The sequence below is a fragment of the Orcinus orca genome, chromosome 3, assembly GCF_937001465.1.
Source record: "Orcinus orca chromosome 3, mOrcOrc1.1, whole genome shotgun sequence".
NCBI lineage: Eukaryota > Metazoa > Chordata > Mammalia > Artiodactyla > Delphinidae > Orcinus > Orcinus orca.
The window spans coordinates 6,264,367-6,286,500 of NC_064561.1; the positions used below are offsets into that span (position 1 = coordinate 6,264,367).

Sequence of the window (22,134 nt, forward strand, 5' to 3'; positions counted from 1 at the left end):
AGGCCAAATCATGTTCCCAAGGTCACATGGCTTCTAAGTGACAAAGCTAAATAAAATAAATACATCTGAGACAAGGTTGTTTTCCACAATAGCACTATTGGTTTGCGCCTCAGAGAGCACTCGCCCAGCAGGTCCCTTGGGTGAGGTTTCACAGGCTCTGGGCACACGGTAGCTTGTGTGCGATGAAGCTAAGGGTCTGTGATAGAGGTTTCCTGGCACACCAGGCAGCCATTCTGGAAGGGTCACTTTGTGGCCAAAAAGAAGTTGTCTCCGGTTGAGGCCCTGCCCCTCACGCCTACCACCTCTTTTCTTTTAACCGTGTCAAGTTGGGAGCCCCAGCCCTAAGCCAGAGGTCTGGGTAGCTCCCTGGATCAAGGCTTCCTCAGTGTTTTCTCATTTCCTTTTGCTGCAGTGACTCAGATTTCACCACAATTGCTGCTTCTCCTGGTTCTTCTCTCGGGTCAACTGTTGAGCCATAGCCTGCCTTCTTGCCCTGTTCTTGTCCTCTTTCCACTCCTTAGTTCCCAAGTTGTAGTGGATATTCTGAAAAGTCAAATTGGATCACTTCCCCCTGCCACAGATGCCCGGAGGTGTCCCTCTGCTGTCAAGAGAAAGCCCAAACTACGATCCCCTGTACGACTTAATGTCACCCTAAGCTGTTTTAGACCCTTCCCGTGAGAAGCCCTCCAGGATGTTGACCTCTTAAGCAGAGTTGATGGCCCTAGAATTGTGAGTGCCAGCACCAGTTACACTGTGTGTTCTTGGCCCTGTGTTTCTGTGGCTCTTCCCTTGTAGATTGTTTCCATGGTGCTTGACACATACCTGGATGCTTAACCGGAGCTTGAATGAATATTTGTAACCTGTTTGCCAATTATTACAAAGCTTGTATTTGGACAGTACAGAAGTGTCCATGGTATTGGCATTGGCCTTGTAAATGCGGTGGAGCAGTGTATTAAATAAGTGAAGCCTCTGTGAAATTTGCCTGTAAAGCTGGCTTCACACAGCGTCTTTTTATAACTCTTGAGAGTAAAAGTGTGCATTTGAAGCCGCCAGGAATGCTCATGGTGGGTCAGATTGTTGTCCTGTGGCAGAAGAATGGCAATGTGGCTGAGGGCCATAGTAGCTGGGTTCCAGCCGCTGTGTTCTGAGCATTCATGCGCCAGGCGCGAGGGCCACCCTCCCTTTTGACTCTGTCAACCGAAATCCAACAGGTGATCTGGACTGAGTGGAGCCCAGACTGAGGCTGAGCTCTGGGTTTGCCTGATGAGTTGTGGTCTCTTCTTCCCTCCCTGTGCCCAGGCCACGTGCTGTATGCCGACATCAAGATGGAGAATGGGAAGTCCAAGGGGTGCGGTGTGGTTAAGTTTGAGTCGCCAGAGGTGGCTGAGAGAGCCTGCCGGATGATGAATGGGATGAAGCTGAGTGGCCGAGAGATTGATGTTCGAATCGATAGAAATGCTTAAGCAGTTGCCTTTTTTAAACATCGATACCAGACCTCTGAATTTGTATTTTTTCTTGTTAACCATTTTAATTTGTTGGCTGGATGTATAAAGATGTTTAAAAAATTCAGTTGCTTTTTGGGGTAATTTGAATTACTTTTTTAATGACTGGGATTCCATTTGACTGTTTGCATTGAGATTGCAATGTGCGCAATTTTTTTTGTAGTTGTGGCATCTTGTTGACATCGAATATGACTTTGATAATAAATACCAGTTCCTGAAAGCTGCTTGCTTTTGTGTGTGTGTTGTGGGGTAACCGCCCGAGTTTGGGGGAGCTAGAGCTGCTCAGTCTCCTTTCTACCCTTGGAGCTGTGGACCCTTGGGCTGGGAGGCCACTGGCCCCAGCCACTTCAGAAAAATTTCGTGGAAACGGAATCCTGAGTGGACCTCAATCCCCCAGGGCTCGTTAATGGTGCACTTGGCTGTCGGAGCCATCCTGTCTCCCCTGGTGCAGTTCTGTAGGGCACAGATGCTGCATCAGGCTCGTTTCCAGTTAGACTTTTGTCTCAGTCTGCTCTGGCTGCTGTAACAAACATTTGTTTCTCACAGTTCTGGAGGCTGGGAAGTCCAAGATCAAAGCGCTGGGAGATTCAGTGCCTGGTGAGGGCCCGGTCCTAGTTCGTGGATGACACCTTCTAGCTGTAACCTCACATGGCAGAAGGGGCCAGGGAACTTTCTCAGACCTCTTTTATTTATTTTTAAAAAAAATAATTTTTTAGCTTTATTTGTTTGGCTGCGCCACACAGCTTGTGGGACCTTAGTTCCCCCACCAGGGATTGAACCTGGGCCCTCAGCAGTGAAAGTGCGTGCAGAGTCCTAACCACTGGCCTGCCAGGGAACTCTCAGACCTCTTTTGTAGGGGCACGAATCCCATTCATGAGGGCTCTGCTGCCACGACCTAATCCCCTCCCCAAAGGCCCCACCTCCTAGTACCATCATGTTGAGGGTTAGGTTTTCAACGCAGGAATTGTTTTTGGCAGCAAGGACACAAATGTTCAGTCCATAGCAGCTTTTCTTTGCTAAAACAGACCAAGTAGGGTGAGAGTTTCTGAGCATATTTTGTCCTGTCAGAGGTTTAGGCTGAACTTGATACCTGGACTCTTATCAGAACTGGGTCACATTCCCCCCAAGATGTGATCTCATACGTAAGTCCACTTGGGCTGTGTAGCCTGTGAGAAGCTGCAGCTGCTGCTTGTCACGTTGGATGTGGAGGGTCTTCACTCTGGCTGGCGGCTGACACGGGGTACCATCACGGGGACTCCCACCTCTAAGTCTAGCAAGGTGCCAGCTCCCTTGCTACCTTCTCCTGCCCTACTTTTCTCCTTTCTGGCCTATATCCTTGAGGGGTGTGACCTTGGAGAAGGGGGGTGACCCCACAGATTCCCCCAGGTGTCTGATCATGGCTCCACTGTGTGGTGCCCATCAGGAGGGAGAGACAAGACAAGAAGCAGGAATTGCTTTAAAAGAGGGGCTTTATGTGGTCTGTGTCTGTGGTCAGACAGGAGCCTGGGCAGTTCTGTGACGGCCAAACTGGGATCCAGGGCTCCTTCGGTTAAGAGGTGGCTGGATTGGTGGGTTGTCCTGGGTCCCCACCCCTGTAGGCCTTATCGTCCCCCGGGGAATGGTTGGTTATCCAGAGGATCTGCCGAGGAGGGGTGACTTCCAGTGACCCTTGCCCCATAAGCAGGTAGCCAGCAGCCCCTGGTGGAGTGGGATGGGACCTTACCCCCTCCCAAGACACTGTAGTCCCTTCCAGTCCACCCGGAGCATCCCCATACATACCCCAGGAACCGACGTCGTCATACACCTCTGTTTCCCTGGTTGAGAGCGCAGTTAAGGTCAGTAAGGGTCACCCCACCCCTCCCCCCTAAATCCCCCACCCCATCAGGGCCAGCACTCACAGGGGCAGTAGAGCTGTTCTGGGTACATAGCCATCTGCAAGGAGAGAGCGGGGGTGGGTGAGTTCTCCACCCTTCCTGGTGTTTGGCGTCTTCCCAGGGCTGCCCCTGCTGGGCTCACTCACACTTGCCCTTGGTGTCCCGGCACAGCATCTCCTCCTTGCTGGTGAACTCTATCACCTCCAGGATCTCCCCACGCCGAAGCGCCAGGTGCTTGCCACCCCCGCGACGGGTCTTGGCGTTGGGGTCAATCATCATCCTTGTCTGAATCACAATCTCCCCCTCAAACTGGGGAGGAAGACATCAGAGCTTTTGGTCATGCTGCCACCCCGAGGACCCCTGCCTGGCTTCTTTCTGAGGATGGAATTTGTGGGGCTTTGGTCAACTGGGGCTGAGCACAGCCCTCCCAGGACTCTTGCTTTGCTTGGGGTTCACACCTTGAACTTCTTCCGGAACTCCCGCTCAGCTTTCTCTGCCTTCCGGATCTGCTTCAGAGACTTCAGGTCCGTGGGCGGCAACTGCTGTGGCTGGGGGCCCTTCTCCTTCCTGAGCCCCCGGGGAGTTGGGTGCTCGTGAGCAAGACGTGCTTCTCAGGGACCCCCTTTTACCGTCCTCCCAGAGCTCAGCCCCACCCTGTCCCACTCCCTTTGCCCTCTGGTACCTGGGCTCTTGGTCTTGTGGTGGCCTCCTGGGGGGTTGCTGGGTAGACAGCACTTCATCTGGGACAGTCAGAATGCTGAGTTAGGGCAGGGACCATTGGTTCGGCCTCTGAATCTGGCGGCCTGCTCTTTCCCTTGTCAGTTCTCAGGACCTTGGTCCCCTCCCCACCCCGCTGCCCAGGCCTTTCTCATGAGTTGTGAGTTCTAGTGGATTGCCTTTCATTTTCTTAACTCCTGTCGCAGGACAGGCGTGGCAGAAACGTTACCACTCATTTCAGCTGTCTTGACTGTCATCCCAAGTTGCTTGCCGAGGAGGACCTAAGGGTTCAGAGAGGTAACACAGCCTGCCCCAGGTCACCCAGCAGTTAAATGGTAGAGGCAGGATTTCTCTGTAGGCTTTTGAGGCCATTTCACGCCTGCCTTGTAGAGCAGGTGGGGTTCTGGGAATTGTGATGAGATTTGGGTCAAAAAGTAAGGCGAAGAAAAGTAATTCCTGGAAGCAAAGAAGTCTCCCTCTAAGAAGGGGCTGTTGGGCTGGGACTCTTGCCTGGCCTGGCTGATGATGAGACTGGACTGTGAGGGGTCTCCCAGGTGAGGACTGACTACCCCGCAAATGACCAGCTTTCCAGGTATGAGCCCTGTTGGCCAAGGGTGTGGCTTACAGTGAGAGCCTTGTGAACACAAGGGGAGTGAAGGATCCAGAACCTGAAGCCCCTAGCTTTTTGCAGTCCTCTCTGAATGACTTGAAGTGCTGCTCTGGACATTTCTAGGCCAGCAGACCCTTCCATCAAGCTGCCCGAGGGGCATCTGCATGGGGCCCTTCCACCCCTTCAGACACTGAGTTTGCCTCCAGCCTCAGCTGGGTGGTGCTCGGGTAACGGTGCCACCCAGAGGCTGCCCAGGCCGGAGATGGTCACCCGGCTGGGAGCAGCCTTGACTTCACCCCAGGGCCCCTACAGACCTGCCGCAGCCAGAGAGTGCAGCCCTGGGCACGGCAGTGCGGGGCAGACCCTGGTGCCCTGTGTCCCCAGCTTTCTGGCAGTGTGATCCTGAGCACGCTACCCTCAGCTCCTGAGAAAGAGCTAGGCCCGGCCCCTCCAGAGGAGCCCCCAGCTGTGCAGGGAGCCTCTAGTGGAGCCGCCACTGCTCTGAGTGAGGCAGAGAGTGGGAGGGGGGAGCCCAGAGTCCTTCCAACTGGGGACAGACTTGAGAAGGGCAGAGCTGCCTTTGGGACAATCACTGAGCCCCACTCGAGAAGCGGGGAGATCTGGGGAAGCATGTGGTATCGGCTCAGAACCTAGAAGAGTGACTGGCGGTTGTCCAGTGGCTGGGACGGTGAGCAGAGGGAGGAAAGTGCCTCGTCTACTTGGGGTTGGGGAAGGGGAAGCGGTGGGCCATGCCTGCGGAGCTGCTGGAAGTGGATGGCCAGAGGTGCTCCCTCCCCACGTCCACATCCCCAAGACAGGCCCCCCAGACCCAAGCCACAGAGCTTAACTGGAGCGGAAGCAGGAGGGGCCCTGTCAGGAAGCTCTGTGCTAACAGGGGTGTTGCAAGCAGCCCCTGGGGAAAGCCCAGGAGAAGCAGAAGGGGCTGGGGAAGGAGTAACAGCTGTATAGGCAGCAGACTTTGGAGGGTGGGCTGGTGAGGTGGGAGCGGTAGCTGGGGATCCCAAAGGCACCTCTGATGAAACGTTCCCCTGCAGGAGACCCTTCCAAAGACAGGGCAGGGAAGCAGCCCGGGAGCCTAGGGTCTGGGCTCCTGTGTATTGGCTGTGCGACCTGGGGCAAGTCACTTCTTGCCTCAAGCTTGTCCTCAAGCTTCCACTCCTGTAAAATGGGCAGGACACTGCCTCGGGGGTGGTGGGCTGTGCACATTCGGTGAAGTGCTGGCATGGGAGCCTTGGTGTTTTCACATGGGGTTGGTGAATGCATCATCCGCGAGCTGGGCCTGCTTGGCCTTCATCCTGCTCTCCAGGAGCAGAGTTGTGGAAGGGAGAGAAGAAGCATCCTTGGAAACCCAGAGCACAGAGAGAGAGTTGCCTGGGACTGCAGACCTGGAGGGTCGGCCACACCCTGTCTCCAGCCCCTGCCTCTGAGTTCAGGCCCAAGTCCTGCCTGGATATCCCTCAGGCACCTCCAACACCACGGGTCCCTTACTCAGGTGCAGGCTCAACATTTGGGCCTCAACCCTGTCATGAGCTCGCTCTCGTCCCTGGTGATGCACCACCAAGTCCTCTTGCTGCTTTGTACCTGATCCTTCCACTGCTCTCCATGTCTTCTGCCACCACCCTGGCCCACACCCCTGCCCTGGCCACACCCTGGTCAGGCTGCTGGCCTCTGGGCTGCCCTTACTCACATTGTTCCACCCACCAGGAGCTGGTGTGACCTTTCTGAAAGGCCCCTCCTTCTCTCTGCTTCCTCCCCTGGTGCTGCTTTCAATCCATCAGGGATATGGATTGCCACTTGGCGTCTCGCTAGCAACATGGCAGAACACACCCTTGTGACAAATGTTCCCCAGGTGCCTTGGCAGACTGGTCTGGCTGAGGGCCTGGCCCTGTCACCAACAAACCTCTGCCCTTGGGGCTGGGGCTGGAGTCGTCTGTGGGCTCCACGTCCTCGTACAGCTTGTAGGCCTCATCTGGGTCCCTGCGGGGATACCTGAGATGAGGGCCTCTTTCGGTCCCGTGACCCACGCCTGTACCCCCTGACTCCTACTCACTGTGGGGTGTCTTCAGGCTGTCGAGCCAGGAAGCCGGCAGAAAAGCTCCTCGGCAGAGCTGTGGGGTGATGAGAACAGGAGGGAGGGAGGCGGGCACTGCCAGGGAGCCTCCACACCCTCCTTTCTGCCTGGGCCGCCCTCACCCACCTGTGCCTGCTGCCAAGGTCCTTCGAAATCTCTGGACGTCCCTGGGGCCTGGGGGCAGTGGGGGCTTGGCTGGAGGGGCGCCCAGGCTGCTGACTGGGGGGAGAGGCCTCCGCCGGGGTGGGTGGCCAGGTTTGAGGCCCAGCCTCGAGCCTCCACCGCAAGTGAGGGCTCCAGATCTCTGCTGCCTGGCTCCAAACCCTGGGCTGAGTGGGAACCTAGGGCTGGAGCCTGCAACGGCAGTGGGCAGTGAGCTCTCTGAACGGGAGCCAGGGAGTGGAGGCTTTCTAGGGAGGTCACCGAAGAACTCTGCCTGCTTCCTGGGCAGAGATCTGGGCTTGGGCTGGGAGGACTTGCAGGGCGGCCCCCGCCACTCGGGCTGCAGAAACTCCTTGGGGAGCAGGCTGCACTCGGGCCCCGAGGACGTCCTGGGGAGGTCACCACACTCGGGCCGCGGGGGCTTCTCGGGGAGGTCACTCAGCGGAGGCTGTGGCATCTTTCCGGGGACTGTACTGAAGTTGGGCTGTGAGGAGTGAGGCTGGGGCTCACTGGACTCGGGCTTTGAAGGGGGCATTGGGGGGACCTCAGTGGACTCGGGCTGCGGCAGGGACTTCTCAGGGAGACCACTGACCCCAAGCTGCGGGGGCTTCTCGGGAACGGTACTGAACTTGGGCTGGGGGGGCTTCAGGGTGGCCTCATTGGACTCAGGCTGCTGGGACTTCTCGGGAACGGTACTGAACTTGGGCTGGGGGGGCTTCAGGGTGGCCTCATTGGACTCAGGCTGCTGGGACTTCCTGGGGAATGCACCGAACTTGGGCCCTGTGGGGGGCCTTGGGGCGTGGCTGAGCTCAGGCTGCAGGGGCTTCCTGGGGAATGGAGTGGCCTTGAGCTGTGGGACCTTCTTGGAGAGTTCACTGAACTCAAGTTTGCAGGGCTTCTTGGGCAGATCAGTGAACTCGGGCTGGGGGTGCTTCTTGGGATGCTCGCCTAGCTCAGGCTGTGGAAACTTTTTGAGGAGTTTGTTGAACTCGGGCTTTGGAGATACTTGGGGGAGTTTGCCGGTCTCGGGCTGAGAGGCCTGGAACTTTGCTTGAAGGCTCCGAAAGTCCTGATGACTCCCCTAGGGGACACGGAGTCAGGCAGGGACTCAGACACATGCGGGTGGTGGAGAGACGGACGTGGGACAAGCGGACATGGTCACGGACACGCACCCCCTTCCCCTGGCTCCTGTTCAGTTAGCTCCTCTCCCCCACCTTCTGCCCTTGGCCGCCATCTCTGTTGGCCATAGACTCCCACGTTTTTGTGTCTCTAGCCTCCCGGTGGGTCGCAGGCCCTCCTAAACTACCACACCCTCTGACCTCGCCACTCAGGACCAGGATGCGCACCCAGCCTCATCCCACTCTGGACCCGAGCTCCTGGGGCCCCTGGGGCCTGCTGCTCCCATAGCCCGCCCCGCCCCCTCAGTCAGGGGAGCATCCTCGAGCTCCCCGCCCCCCCCCCCCCACCATGCCCCCAGGCCCTTCTTTTCTCATTTCAAAATACATCCGGAATCCAGCCACTTCTCACCGCCTGCACCACTGTCCTGGCCCAGAGGAGCCCAACCGGGTAAGGCAGTATCCCCTGTTGCCTGGATCATTTAATAGGCTCCTCCTTGGTCTCCTGCCCGCCCCCGCCCCCGCGTCCCCATCCCTGGTCAGGCCCCTCACAACAGCCGGAGGAGGCCAGTTAACCCAGAGTCAGTTTGTGCACCTCTGCTCAAAATCTGGCCGTGTTCCTTCATTTCCCCACAGTAGAAGCTAAAGATCTCACGAGGAACTTCCCTGGCGGTCCAGCGGCCAAGACTCCGCACTCCCAACGCAGGGGACCCGGGTTCGATCCCTGGTCAGGGAACTAGATCCCGCGTGCCACAACTAACGATCCCACATGCTGCAACCAAGACCCAGTGCAGCCAAATAAATTTAAAAAAAAAAAAAAAAATCTCACAAAGGCCCTGAACGGTAGATTCGACCTCTCCTACCCAGTCACCTCCTTGGCCTCCCCTTCTCCCATCTCCTGCCCTCTGCCTGGGACACTCTCCCCACTGCATGGCTCTCCTCCTCTTCCAGGTCTCTGCTCCCATATTCCTTATTAGAGAGGACTTCCTCCCAGACCACCCTAATTAAAAAGAGAAGATTGGATTCCCCCTTCCCAGGATTCTCTATCCTCCCCAACCTGCCTGATGTTTCTCTTAGTTAGTACCTGACACCTTGTATCATTCTATTTATTTTACTTAATACTTTTTTTTTTTGGGCAGGGGGCGGGCGGCGGTGGCCATGCCTCACGGCATGTGGGATATTAGTTCTCCGACCAGGGATTGAACCCACGCCCCCTGCATTGGAAGTGCAGAGTCTTAACCACTGGACCGCCGGGGAGGTTCCAATACTTGTTTTTTAAATGTGTTTTGACTATTTGTGGGATTTTTTTGTTTTGTTTTGGTCTCTCTCCTCCTCCTTTCCCCAGCCCCTGTGGACTGTCAGCGCCCCAAGGGCAGTAGCTTGTCTTGTGCATTGCTGTCCTCCTAGTGCCTGGCCTGTGCTAAGATGCTCAGTAATTCTTTGTTGAAATAAAGAACGTACAGGACACAGAGACAGGCATATGGGCGGCCTGACCATCACGTTCTCACACAGACTCACGTGGAGAGACACTAAGAGACCTAGAGGCAAACCTGAGGGCAGGGCCCCACAGTCCCAGACACCCCGACTGATGGTCAGGGATGCCCACCAGGCCCGGCAGGCAGGCTCCCGAGCGTGGGCACGCGCACCAGCCCTGGCACAGGAAGTCCGTCCCAGGTATGGTCTTGACCAGCCCCACATCCTTGGTCACGGACACAGGAGATGCACAAGTAGGCCAGGGCTGCTCTGACCGACAGGTCACCCCAGAGGTGGCCCTGCCACAGCTCCCAGGCCTGGCTTTACCTGGGGTCGAGGAGACCGGGGAGGGGAAGGGTACGACCTCGGGAACTTTGCCCCCGCCTGTGCCTCACTCTGCCCTGATCCAGAGAACAAGGAAAGGTGCCGGGGCCTGAGACGCCTCTGTGGAAGCCCCCCTAACTGGTGGGTTGTGGCAAGGCTCCCAGGTGACCCAGGGGGCCAGAGAAGCCGGGGTCAGCAGGTCAGGCCTTGGGGCGCTGCTGGGGTGGGGGGTTGGCAGCGTGTGCGTGACCCGCTTTGTCGCCCCCAGGAAGGCCCTGCCCCTCACCCTGGCTGCCTGTTACCGGGTTGCTATTCATGGCGGGGGGGGGGGGTCGTCTGGGCAGTGCCACCCATCTCCCTTCTAGTCGCAGCCTCAGCCTCTGCTACAGGCCCCTCGGGAGCCTGAGCTGTCCCAGAGGTGGGTCTTGGCTGCCTCCTACCTCTGGGCGTTTGTGTCGGTCACAACCCTGAAAACCTGCTTGCCCCTCTGCCGGCCTGCTCTTGGAATGTGCCTTCCAGTTTCCACCCGTGGCATCCCTTGCCTCCGGCCAGTGGGGGGCTCTCCAAGGGCTTGGGGGCTCACTCACCATGGCTGCAGGCGGGTGACGGGCCACAGGGCGAGTGGGACCTGAGCCAGGGCTGCTGCCTTCAGGAAGTGACTGTAGCTTCTGCTCCACGGGCCCCACGGGGTGGGGTCTACTGGCCAGGCGGGAGGGCAGAGGAGGAAGGGGAGGAGGGGGGAGAGCCCCAGCCTGTCTTCAGGTCCTGCTGGGAGCTTCTTGAATTCCTGTCCTGCGCTGCGCTTTGTGCATTTCTCAGCAGACACCCAACAGTCACTCGTTTCTCGACTCTGCTGGCCCCCCCTCTCCCACCCCATGCCCTGCTGTGTGCTGACCTCCGGACTCCAGGAAGGACTCATGCCAGGCCCTGAGGACCTCCTGCCGACAGAGGCAGGCCAAGGCCAACTCCTCCCAGGGCCTCTGCGGGAGGCGAGTGGTAGTTCTCAGCGGGAAAGGGGCACGGCCAGTTCCGGGCCGTGAGACCCCAGGAGTAGAGCGAGCCTGACGGGTGAGGCCCTCCTGCTGGCTCTTGTTGCCTCAGTCCGCCTTCCTCATTTCAACACTTCCCTGTAGCCTGATTTCCAGCTCTGAGCAGGACTTAGGACTTCCCTGTTACAGGGGCAACTGTAACAAGGGCCGAGGGCCCAGGTTTGGTGGTGGGTGGGTGGGGAATGTCCAAGGCTCCCAGAGGACAAGAGAAGGAGGAAAATGGGGACAGCTGGGAGGCCAGCAGAGAGGGGGTGAAGGTGGTAGGCAAGATTAGAGCTGTGAGGGTGCAGGGTGCGAGGCCAGACAAGGGAGACCCTGATGGCAGGGCTCGGTCCCCAGGAAGTCAGTGACCTCGGGCTCATAGAGAAAGGGAGAAAACACGCAGTGGGAGAGTGCAGAGCCCCGATTTTCGGTTCAGCTATGCCACCGGGATCCTTTGAGTTCACAGAAAGACAGAAGCTCCTGGAGATTTTGACTTAATTGGTCTGGGTTGTGGCCTGAGCCTGGGGATTTCTTACACACCCTCAGGGGGATTCTAGTGTGCAGCTGAGGAGCACTGGTGCCCACAAGTCACCCTGAGACCCCGAGAAAGTGTGGGTTGTGCCTCGGGTCTGAGGTAGGGCCTCAGATTCTGAAACATCCCAGGTGAGGCCCATACTGCTGGTCCAAGGATCACAGCGAGAGTAACAGAGATGTACTGAAGTCTCCAGAAAGATCCACAGGAGACAGGGACGGAGGCTGGGCATTGCATCCCAGCAGGAGCCCTTCACTCGCCGCTGCCATGAAGGCCACAGACGGCAGTCGGCAGTGACTCTGCCTGTGTCTGCTCTTAAGAGCACAGCTTGGGGATTCTGGAGCCTCTGTGCCCGTGCATCCCTGCCCTTGAACGGACAGACATGCGCGCTGGGTCACATTTCCGGATGTTGGTCCGCCTCCGAGTAGGAGGCTGGGGATGATGAAGAGGTCTGGGTCCTGGAGCGGCTCAGCCTGTTCAACGTGAGCCTGCAGTCTCAGGCCAACCTGCCCACTCTGCGGCGGCTGTGTAAGGTGGGTGCCTGCTTGGACGCGCCGGCCCCTCATTCATTCTCCCTTCAGACCGACACTCTTGGGCGCCCTCTGCCGGGCGGATCCGGGGCCTTAAGAGGACTCAGCTTTCAGGCATCCTGGAGTTGGGGTGCGGTGGAGGGACCCTCTGTGGGGCTCCCAGCTTGGTTGGCCAGAGGGAGGTCAGGGGCTGCAGGAGCCCAGAGGGGACAGTGGGAACAGTAAGACTTCCCAGGCGAGCAGACAAAGGTTGGATGGGAGTTGGAAGGGGGTGAAGATAGGGGTCAGTTTTCAGAGTGAGCCAACTCCCTAGGCCTCAGGGCAATTTCAGCTTGCTCCAGAGGGCAGCGAGGGGCCCAGGGGGGACTGTGGACCCACTGTACCCATGGGAGGGGCTGTTGCATCTTTGTGGGTGACGCGGTTGGGGGGGGGCGGCACCTACCTGGACCAAGATACCTGGGTCTCTCTGGGAAGGTCCTGACAGACTGCGAAGTGGCACTGCCTAGATTCGGGGGTGCCTGAATGAGGGGCTTGATGGGGGAAACTCCAGGGGCTGGGGGACCCTGGTACGCTGGAGATGGGACACCAAGCCCTGAAGATGCAGGAAGGGATGGGCCTAGAGCCATATTCCCAAGGGTGTCTAGGGGCCTTGTGAGTGCAGGAAAAGGAGAGAGTGCCCTTTGGGCCTTGCTGCCTGGGTTTTCTCATCAGTGGTAACTGCCCCGCTTCTGGGGTGGTGCAGAATCGGTGACTTGGAACCGGGCCCGGCTAGAGTCAGGGCTCAGTCAGCTTACCCTCTTAGCCTCACCTCTATCTGTAAAGTGGGCCCCGGGACCCACCTCCTCCCCAGGTTCCTGAGAGGGTCCCAGGCAGCCGGCCACAGGCTTGGTGGTTGGAGTGATGTCAACCACCTGCGAACATTTCCCAAGCCCCCTCCCTCGCTCCCCATCCCTCTTTTGAATCCTCACAAGAACTCCAAAGGATGAGCATTCATGACACTCATTTTAAGGAGTAAGAAACTGAGACACAGAGAGATTGTCTTTCCCAGGATCACCCAGCTGTGGTTCCAAGGCTTCTGGCTGAGAAGGGGGAGGGGAGCTCACAGGGGGCCTGAGCCCCAGGGTTCCCTGATGGCCCATCTGGCCCTACAGCAGGTGCTCAGTGACAGCCGCTTCTGTGGGGGCCTGGAGGTGCTAGCAGAGTGGGCGCCTGGCCTGAGCCACCTGCGACTCAGCTGCAACCCCATCAAGGACACTGGAGCCCTAAAGCCCCTTGTGAGGCTGAGGGCAGTGGGGCAGGCAGGCGGGCAGGCCGGCTCCTGGGTCCAGGTGGGACAGGTCCAAAGGGTGCCCAGATCTCCCTGTTGCCCTTCCCAGGAGAAGCTGAAGGGCCTTCAGAACTTGGAGCTGTTCAGCTTCGAGGAGTCACAGCAGCTGCGCTAACGGAGCAGGATTTTGAGTCGTTACCCGAGCTTGGCTACCTGGATGGCTTCGATGCTGGGGACCCTGCTCAACTCTGAGGCTGAGGCCAACATGCTGGGGAACGAAGATTCTGAGGAGGACTAGGGGGAGGATGGTAAGGGGGGCGAGGGGAAGATGGGAGGCTGGTGAGGGGTGTGAGGCCTGGGGACTCCACCCAAGGGGTGACTAATGTCTTGCTGGCCGCAGATAAAGGACAACTCTGATGACTTGGAAGATGGAGGAGATATGGAATGAACAGGGTGGGGTGGGGCTGGGGACCTGCTCCTTGGGTTCTTGCTCACAGGATGTCTATGTTCCCCAGGAGGAAGAGGAGAGAGATGCTGACTGTGGTCCTGAGAAGAGGAGGTGGAGAGGTTCAAGATGGGGCCTTGTGGGCTACTAGGAGAACAGGATCTTCATCCAGAGAGCTGAAGGGAGCTGTGGGGAGCGGTGGGGGTACTAGGCAGGGGAGGAGCACGATCGGAAGAGTTCCCTGTTTCCAGAGGTGTTCAGACTGGGGGGAAGGGCGGGGGGGTGGTTGCCTCCAGTGCTCCAGAACGGGGTGGGGGGAGTGGCGGGCGGGCGGGCGGGATTGAAGCTTGGGCTGGAAGGGAGCAAGATGCAGGAAGTAAAGCCGGCCTGAGGGGTGGCTGCCAGCAATGCGTGGGACTTCCATACCCTGGAGGCTTGACCCTCAGGTTCTGGTGACAGCAGTGTGGGACCAGATTTTGAACTCTGCCCCCAACCTGACTTCCCAGGAAGGAAAGGAAGAAGAGGACCTATATGGGGGAGAGGTGAGAAGGGAGGAAGCCCAGGCTCTCCAGGGCTGGCCTTGACCCACCCTCCTCCTCAGAGCTGGGGCAGGGGGAGGAGGGGAAGTGGGCAGCCGAAGACAGTGAGGAGGATGATGATGAGGCCTGAGCTCCCGCCTGCCAGAGTGCCCAGCCCTGGGGGCCCTGGCACCTCCCTTCTACTGCTGGGACTGCCCCACCACCCTGTCACCTCCCTGAGAGTCAGTGCTGGCCTCAGGACCTGGGGGGCTCCAGCTGGGCGGGCGCTCCTGACTCCTGGAAGTTTTTAAATAAAACTGGAAAACTTCCGTCTCATATGGTTTCTGGAAGTGGTGGGACAGGAAAGAGGACCATCTACAGCTGTCCCACTGCTGAGGTTGACAGGGGAGGTGGGACACAGGTGGGCTGTGAGGGGGAGGCCTGCCCCCTTCCGAGGTGGGAGCGCCCCAGGACTGCACTGGAGGGGCATGGGACCCAGACACAGCACAGGCTGGCTCATCTGCCTCCTTTATTGTCCCGCCACCCCGCCCATCGCAGGCCCCCCTAAAATTACAAAACTACCCACAGCCCACCCGCAACGCGGCGTGGTTCAGAGCGGCGAGAAAACCGGACACTCCCCCTCTGACAGCAGCGGCGACACCTTGGGTGCCAGCGGGGCCGGGTCTGGGTGGAGCAGAGGAGGGGGCGCCTGAGCCTCAGCCCCGCCCCTCGCCTCAGGGCCCCCGCCCTCCCCACCCGTGCGCTCCCGGGCCTTACCCGCCGGCGCGTCGGGGCGCGGCTGCCCGGGCGCCGGGGCCGCAGGGGCGATGGGGCGGTGGTCCTCCAGGTGTAGGGTCATGGCGGGCCGCGAGGCCGTGGAGAAGGCGCACTGCATGCACGAGTAGCGGCCGCGCGTGTGCTCCCACACGATGCGGCTCGGGGCCGCGTGCCCTGCGGGCAGGCGGGACCCCGTCAGCCCCGGGCCCTGGGCGAGGGCGAGGACCGGGGCGAGGGCGGGTCGTACCTTTCTCCCCGCCTCCCCCTCAGCTCCCAGGCGCCGGGGCTCTGGAACGGCTGATCCATTTGTCCCGGGCGTTTCCCCATGTATTTGGGGGCACCAAACTTGACTTATCCTCTGAACCCTCTCCCATCCTCTGAACCAACGTAGGGGGAAGGACTCGGGAACCGGGTGAGAGTTTTACACGGAAACGCCGGCGCAGATAAAGAGCAGGGGCCGTAATTTTTTAAGGCAAAATCCTGTATTTCGGGGGTGACATTTCTGGCCACCTGGGAAGGGGGTGGGCACCGCTGCCTCCCAGTATCCCTTATGCCCCGCAGGGGAGAAATCCCCTCCACCCTCCCCGGTGATCACCTGCACGCACCTGAGGGCGTATCGGAGCCGCCCTGGGGTCTTCGCGGGCTGCCGCCGGCACCTGCGGTAAATGGGCGGGTCAAGGTCAGAAGTTAGAGGGAGCCCAGCCCACCCTTCAGGCGTCCCTGCCCCCACACTCACCTTGGCTCTTTTTCCAGACTGCGGCGCTGGAGGCGGGCGGCCCGGGAGCGGCGGCCAGAAAGGGGCGCGGGCGTGGTGGGCTTAGGCCAAAAGGCGCGGGGTTCAAGTACGGCAGGAAGGGCCCGGTGGGGGCAGGGGCAGAGGTCGTGAACGGCTCGAGCAGCGGGAACTGTAGCCCAGGCGCCAACGCAGGGTCGGACTCCGGGGGGCGCTCGGGCGCTGGTGGCTCCTTGTCGAGGGCGGGGGGTGGCGGTGGGGCTGGGCTCTGCGCATGCTCGGCGCAAACATGCAGGTGCTTGAAGAGGGAGCGGTGCGTGCGGAAGCGCAGGAGGCAGTTCTCACACCTGGGGGCGGCACAGGGCTGGGCTGGGTCTCCTGCGGGACAAGGGAGGGGCCTATCCGTAGTAACCTGCGGAGCCGCCGCTCGAGGGTGGTAAGGGAGCCCGGGCCCAAACAACAGATCCCCCATCTGCGGGGGAGGAGTCTGCCCTAAGCGTCCCCCTGTTGTGGTCGCGACCCTTCCGGACCCCTCCAGGTCGGAGCCCTGGGAAGATGAGGAAGGAAGTCTCAATTGTGACTTAGGGGATCGCTTTTCCTCTTGGGAGGTAGAGGGCTGGGCGGAGCCGCGCCAAGAATGCCCCCCCCCGAAACCCCTTCCGAGCCCCGCCCTCGGGGTCCCTGGAACTTGCTCTAGCGACCAGTGTCTCTTCTGGGCAGGTTAAGGGCAAGGCTTGCCCTAGTTCATGCCCACTTCCCCGACCCAACCCCCTGGACTAGGAAGGGAGAAAAGCCCGGACCCCCGGTAGTGGCTGTCAAATCAGTGGTGGGGGGAGCTGCCTGGTCACCGAGCGCCAGCAGACGTGGGGGTGGACGGGGTCTCACTTGAAGTAGCGATTGGGTTTGTAGTGCAGCTTGCCGTGTGCCACCAGTTCCTGCATGTTGGGGAAAGTCTCGGTGCAGCTCAGGGCGGAACAGCGGAAGAGCTTGCCTGGCAGGGCAGGGATGAAGGACAGAGGAGTGGAGAGGGGTGGCCAGTCGGCTCTGCCTGCCTCCCGCCCTAACCTGCCTCCCCACCACCTACCCTGGCCCTACCTTCCAGGGACTGTGTGGGTGGGCAGTGGGTACGCAGATGCTGTGCCAGGTCTCGAACGCTGGGGAAACTGAGGCAGCAGCCAGGGCTGGAGCAGGGTATCTGCTTCCCTGCAGGACGCACAGAAGCGAGGGGAGGGGTGTGTCACCATCCCTTCTCCATCCACGCTGTCCAGGGCCCTACCCCAGAGAGGCATGTATGGGGTTGCAATTACCCTATGATCTCTTACTGGGGCCTTCACCCTCTGCCTCCCCCAACAGAGGGTTGGGGCTGAGTTGGCCTGGCTCACAGCCTGGCATACACCTGGGGCTCAGTAAGTGGTGATTCCCTCTAGATGGGCCCCAAGTCTGGAGATACTCTGTATTCTTCACTTCTATCGTTCCAGGCCTGTGATCCCCCAGAAGGCCCCATCACGGGTCACCTGGTGGTGGGCGTCGTCTGGGAGGCCGCAGGTCCTCACTGGTTCCGGAGACAGTGCTGGTCAGGCCAAGGCCGGGTCCAGGGCCAGCATGGCCACTGTCTGGGGCTGGGGAGGCACCCTGCTGGGTCCCTCCAAGCCCTCCACGTTCCCACACTGGGGGTGTGGCTGCCTGGTCAGAGCCTGGCTCCTCCCCCATGGAAGAGGAAGTGGCTACAGCAGCCACAACTGGGGACACCTCCTTGTCGGTCTCACTGGAGCTGGGCTCTGCAGTGCCCGGCCTGTCCGGGCTGGGACCCGAGGTTTCCTCCTCCTGGTGGAAGGAAGAGGTGGGGAGAACCCCTCTGGGCCCAGGGTCTGCCTGGGCCAGCCAGGGGAACTCCACCCCGCCAAGACCACTGGGCAATCCTGAAGCAGCAAATGCCCCGGAGACGTCACCCAGTCAGCCCCCATCCTAAGGAGTGGCAGGGGGTGAGGGTGGATAGAGCTCCTGCCTCCTGTGTCCCCATCCTCTGGGAGGGAGCTTGGAGGTGTTCCAAATGTAGAAGGGGGTACCTTTTTAAGAATCATCTATATGAAAGAAGCATGCCTTTGACCCTAACTTGGAAAGGTGGGAGGCCCCCTACAAGGCAGGGGCGTGGCCCATAGGGAGTGGGCGGGGCAAAGGCGGGGCTCTGAACCGGGTGCGGTTAGGAAGGTGCTGGAGGGGCCAAAAGTGGCCGAGTGGGTTGTTCGAGCACGGAGATATATCTACCAGCTGGGCTCGAGCTGTGCAGGCGAACTGGAAGTGCTGGGGCCCCGGCCGTATGAAGATCTGGGGCGGTGCCCCAGCCCTGTGGGCGTGGCTCAGTCGAAACCAGGCCCAGAAGTAGGGGGTAGGGTGCTCCCCGAGTGACAGCCAGCGGCGGGCGAGTGCCCGGATGTGGGGGCGGGGTCGGCCGGAGGCTATGTGCGCTACAGGGCCGCTCCCCGCCAGTCCCCGCTGGTTCGCCGCGTCCGCGTCCCCGGCGCCGCGCTCACCATCCTCGGCCTGGTTCGGCTTCTTGTTCCCGCGGCTCCGGCGGCTCCAGCTAAGGCTGCGGTGACTCCTTCGGTGGCCGCAAGCTCGCGCTCACGTCGGCGCCATTTTTCGCCTCCCAGGTCTCGCGAGAACGGAGGAGGGGGGCCTGTGCACAGTGCTCCGCGAGGAGGCGGGGCCTGAGATCCGGGATTGTCCTGGATGGCGGAGCGTGCGCCGTGGTGGATTTGCAAGCCGAGGGCAGTCGTAGGGTGCAAAGAATCTGCAGGCAGAGATCTAGGATTAAAATCTCCCCAGGCCTCTGTGTTCTTCTCTGCAAAATGAGCATCTTCATCCTCTCCAGTCCCGTCACCATACCTCGAAAGGGGATAAACAGCGGTTCTCTTTTTTGAAGAGGTCGTGTTTAGAGAGCCTCCTCTTTGGAAGGAAATTGGCAGTGGCCGTCAAAATATTCAATGCACTTAGTTCTGACGTTGGAACGGGTCTGCTGAGATAGCCAAGGGCGGGAAGCAAGCCAACTGTCCGTCCTCGGGACACCCGGAACGGGTGTAGCCTAAGGATGGAGAGGTGCGTGCTTTCAGGAGGATGGATGGAGAGCCTTGGGTATACCGGCGTGGAATGAGTCACCTATCCAACCTACGTTTCTTTCTTTTTTTTTTTTTTAATACAGCCTCACTAAGTGTCACTACATCTCAGAAAGTCACTCTAGAATTTAACAGTACTGTTTTTTGTTGTTTTTTTGTTTTTATTTATTTTTGGCTGTGTTGGGTCTTCGTTGCTGCGCGTCAACCTACGTTTCTTGAGTGCCTACTCTGTGCTAGGCGCTGGGGACCCAGAGATGAACAGGACAGACCAACATCCCCACTCCCAGAGTCCGCTCACGGTTTAAAATGGGGAAAGAAACAATGAATCAACACATGCAGCAAACGATCTTACGTTATATTAAGTGCTACAAAGGAAAAGCAAAACAAAACAAAACCCCAGAAGGATGTGATGGTGATGGGTCAGGAAAGTTTCTCTGTGAGGTGACTTCTTTTTTTTTTTGCGATACGCGGGCCTCTCACCGTTGTGGCCTCTCCCGTTACGGAGCACAGGCTCCGGACACGCAGGCTCAGCGGCCATGGCTCACGGGCCCAACCACTCCACAGCATGTGGGATCCTCCCGGACCGCGGCACGAACCCGCGTCCCCTGCATCGGCAGGCGGACTCCCAACCACTGCGCCACCAGGGAAACCCTGTGAGGTGACTTCTGAGCTGTCACCTGATGGTCAGGAAGGAGTGAGCCAATGGAAGGTCAGGAGGCCACAGCACTCTGGGAAGAATGGATAGCTGGTGCAAGTGGCCTGAGTTGGGGAGGGACAAGCTTGTCTTTTTCAAGAAACAATGAGGTGATCAGCTTACTGCTGGAGCAGAGTGGAGGCAGGGAGTGGAGGTCAGAAAGTGGACATGGTGCAAGAAAGGTCATGCAGGGACCTTGTGAACCATGGAAAGAGAGGCATGTGATCTCTATTCTAACCTTGAATCTTTAGCAGGGGGAGGTACACCATCTGATCGCCGGTTGTCGTTCGGAGGATGGGTCATTGTGGGGACGGTAAAGTGGATCTTTGATCTCAGATCTCTATAATACATTATTTAACCATTCAGGAAGTATTTCTTGAGTTCTAGGCAAGTTTAGGCTTTACGTACGGTGTATTTCCGTCTATATATACATAAGATGTACCTATCTGCTTTTATACGCTAAGAATACCACTGGAAGGAGATGGACATTAACAAATTGCGGGGGACAGGAATTTTCGAGTGAGGGGAAGACAGATTTTTCACACTCTTGGGCTGTTTGAATTTTTTTTTGGGCCGCACCATGCAGCTTGTGCATTGCGGCCAAAAAAATTCCTTGTGTCTTAGTGCCCCGACCAGGGATCGAACCCGGGCCCACCACAGTGAAAGCGCGGAGTCCTAACCACTGGACAGCCAGGGAATTCCCATGGGCTGTTTGAATTTTAAAAAACTGTTTTCTTTTGATTATCATTAATACAGTTAAAACTCATTAACTGTATTAAAAACTCCTTAATTAAAAAAAACCATCATTTTGATACAGGGTGGAGGTGTGTGTGTGTGTGTGTGTGTGTGTGTGTGCAGGGGAGGTTGGTGCAATCTGGGGAAGGGTGGGGCGAGGTCCCAGAAAGGACAGGGAACCAAGAAAGAGAGAGGAGGGGCCCAACTTAAGAAATTTTGTGACAGAGTCAACAGGATGTTGCTGAGTGGGGGGGACCAAGCTGACTGAGGTTTGCAGTCCGAAGATGCTATAACCTAGATGTGAGATGCTGTCTGTTAGAAGATGTCAAACCCACTCCCTTCTTCACCCCCAGTGCCTCACCCAAACCTCACCCATCAGTCTTGCCCGGAAGGCCCCACTTCCTGCAAACAGGGTGCCTGCTGTGGCAGTGGGGCCACAGGGCTGTACCCCAAAGTGCCAGGAGGGGGGGCAGCCTGCATGATGAATTCTAGGGCAGAGAAGGGAGACAGAGGCCCTCATTCCCCTTCAGCACCAGGAAATGCCCAGCTGATGAGGTTGTGGCTCACACAGTCCTCCCCGACTCTGTCCCCCAGTCTAAGTCTTGCAGAGAGACACTCACAGCGGTGACTGGGCAGTGGAGGGGCAAAAATCAGAGATGCAGAGAACCAGGGACATTCAAGGGACTGGTTAAATGCTTTTGTATAGTGATTGGCTAATAAAAGGCTGTTGAGACCCAGTTGCAAAATTGGGATTTTTTTTCCCAGCCACGCTCAGTTTCCCAGGTAGGTGTAGATTCTACAGAAGGCTCTGCTGACCAGTCTTTCTTTGATACCTCATCTCCCATCCCCCAGGTGGGTAGGTGTCCTCTGCCTGGAGTCCTCCCATCACAGCATAGATCACTCTGTGTGGTATTTGCCATCAAGATCTGCTGACCCAGGGCTTCCCTGGTGGCGCAGTGGTTAAGAATCCGCCTGTCAATGCAGGGGACATGGGTTCCCAGCCCTGGTTGGGGAAGGTCCCACATGCCGCGGAGCAACTAAGCCCGTGCGCCACAAATACTGCAGCCCGCGTGCCTAGAGCCCATGCTCTGCAACAAGAGAAGCCACCGCAACGAGCAGCCCGCGCACCGCAACAAATAGTAGCCCCTGCTCACCACAGCTAGAGAAAGCCCGCGCACAGCAACAAAGACCCAACGCAGCCAAAAAATATATGTAAATAAATAAATTTTAAAAAAAAAAGGTCTGCTGACTCTTTTCATCCTTCTTGGCTCCTCCAGCAATGTCCACACTCTCTCTGCATCTCCCTCCCCTGCTCCAAGCCCTGTCCCTTCTCTGGCACAGTCCTGACCCCACCCATCTGGCTCCATCTCTCCCAGACTGACTGCTCTTCGTGGGGCTGAGCACAGAGCGGTTGTTCATTTGGAAAGGTCTGAAAGGCTCAGACTCCGGCACTGGTTTGGAGACAGCTGCGGGGACCAAGAGACAGCTGGAGGGGACTGGTAGCTAGGCTGACCCCCTCTTCACCATGACAATAAGTGCAGAGGGCCTGGGCCCTCGAATGTCAGAACTGGTCCTGACGCCAGGTGAGTGAGGGCTAAGTAAACACAGACATGGGGTGGGGGTCAGGGTTCAGGGGTGATTCAGGGTGAATTATGGGGGGCCATGTGGGACCTGCCTCCTTTGTCAGGGTCCAGTAGGGTCCCAGTTTGTTTGGCAGGGGGTGCAGAGTCAAAGCTGACAGGACCCACTGGAACATTTGCTGCAGGAAAGCTAGCATGCAGCTTCTGGAAGCTAGCAGGTGAGACAAATTCAAGCTTTGTGAGGGGCAGAAGCATATCTGAGTTCAAGACTTGGCTCTGTGCAATCTTGGGTGAGTGACTAAACCTCTCT

At 58.4% G+C, this 22,134-nt stretch overlaps 3 protein-coding genes across 18 annotated transcripts in view; 1 reads left to right on the forward strand and 2 right to left on the reverse strand.

Annotated features, from left to right (window-relative positions):
* The window catches only part of HNRNPM (heterogeneous nuclear ribonucleoprotein M), a 39,076-nt gene extending 37,350 nt beyond the window's left edge, over positions 1–1,726 (forward strand). For 10 of the 12 annotated variants that reach the window (XM_049708721.1, XM_049708722.1, XM_049708713.1 and 7 more), the window contains one exon: positions 1,300–1,726. In XM_049708721.1, the coding sequence (XP_049564678.1) occupies positions 1,300–1,463 (164 nt within the window). In that variant the 3' untranslated portion in view covers positions 1,464–1,726. Of the gene's footprint in view, positions 1–1,211 lie in introns of all 12 variants that reach the window. The other 2 variants (XM_049708714.1, XM_049708717.1) reach the window with 2 other exon arrangements.
* A 1,227-nt stretch (positions 1,727–2,953) lies between these two features.
* Positions 2,954–11,084, reverse strand: PRAM1 (PML-RARA regulated adaptor molecule 1). 4 transcript variants are annotated; one of them, XM_049708723.1, is made up of 11 exons: positions 10,457–11,083; positions 7,685–8,038; positions 6,922–7,612; positions 6,775–6,832; positions 6,625–6,713; positions 4,059–4,116; positions 3,835–3,943; positions 3,523–3,685; positions 3,401–3,434; positions 3,282–3,316; positions 2,954–3,144 (listed from the first exon to the last, which is right to left on the reverse strand). In XM_049708723.1, exons 1-11 carry the CDS (start codon positions 10,457–10,459, stop codon positions 3,104–3,106), a joined length of 1,635 nt encoding a protein of 544 aa, XP_049564680.1. In that variant the 5' UTR covers positions 10,460–11,083; the 3' UTR covers positions 2,954–3,103. The 4 variants fall into 4 exon arrangements, with proteins under 4 accessions (XP_049564680.1, XP_033256892.1, XP_033256894.1 ...); XM_033401001.2 differs by having other exon boundaries at positions 6,922–8,038; positions 10,457–11,084; XM_033401003.2 differs by having other exon boundaries at positions 6,625–6,701; positions 6,922–8,038; positions 10,457–11,081.
* A 999-nt stretch (positions 11,085–12,083) lies between these two features.
* ZNF414 (zinc finger protein 414) lies at positions 12,084–22,103 on the reverse strand. 2 transcript variants are annotated; one of them, XM_049708724.1, is made up of 8 exons: positions 18,234–22,103; positions 17,217–17,526; positions 16,798–16,905; positions 16,588–16,693; positions 15,706–16,049; positions 15,575–15,625; positions 14,970–15,143; positions 12,084–12,464 (listed from the first exon to the last, which is right to left on the reverse strand). In XM_049708724.1, exons 1-8 carry the CDS (start codon positions 18,234–18,236, stop codon positions 12,247–12,249), a joined length of 1,314 nt encoding a protein of 437 aa, XP_049564681.1. In that variant the 5' UTR covers positions 18,237–22,103; the 3' UTR covers positions 12,084–12,246. The 2 variants fall into 2 exon arrangements, with proteins under 2 accessions (XP_049564681.1, XP_049564682.1); XM_049708725.1 differs by lacking the exon at positions 12,084–12,464 and adding an exon at positions 14,704–14,876.
* Positions 22,104–22,134: the final 31 nt, after the last annotated feature.

What these genes read in the sequence shown, in the direction of transcription:
- PRAM1 (XM_033401001.2), bottom strand. An exon ending in GACCTTGGCAGCAGGCACAG is followed by an intron (nt 6,833 to 6,921) that starts GTGGGTGAGGGC and finishes ATCACCCCACAG; the next exon opens with CTCTGCCGAGGAGCTTTTCT. An exon ending in CCGGGACACCAAGGGCAAGT is followed by an intron (nt 3,435 to 3,522) that starts GTGAGTGAGCCC and finishes CTCTCCTTGCAG; the next exon opens with ATGGCTATGTACCCAGAACA.
- ZNF414 (XM_049708724.1), bottom strand. An exon ending in AAACCCAATCGCTACTTCAA is followed by an intron (nt 16,050 to 16,587) that starts GTGAGACCCCGT and finishes TGCCGCCCCCAG; the next exon opens with GTGTGAGAACTGCCTCCTGC. An exon ending in AGTCTGGAAAAAGAGCCAAG is followed by an intron (nt 15,626 to 15,705) that starts GTGAGTGTGGGG and finishes CATTTACCGCAG; the next exon opens with GTGCCGGCGGCAGCCCGCGA.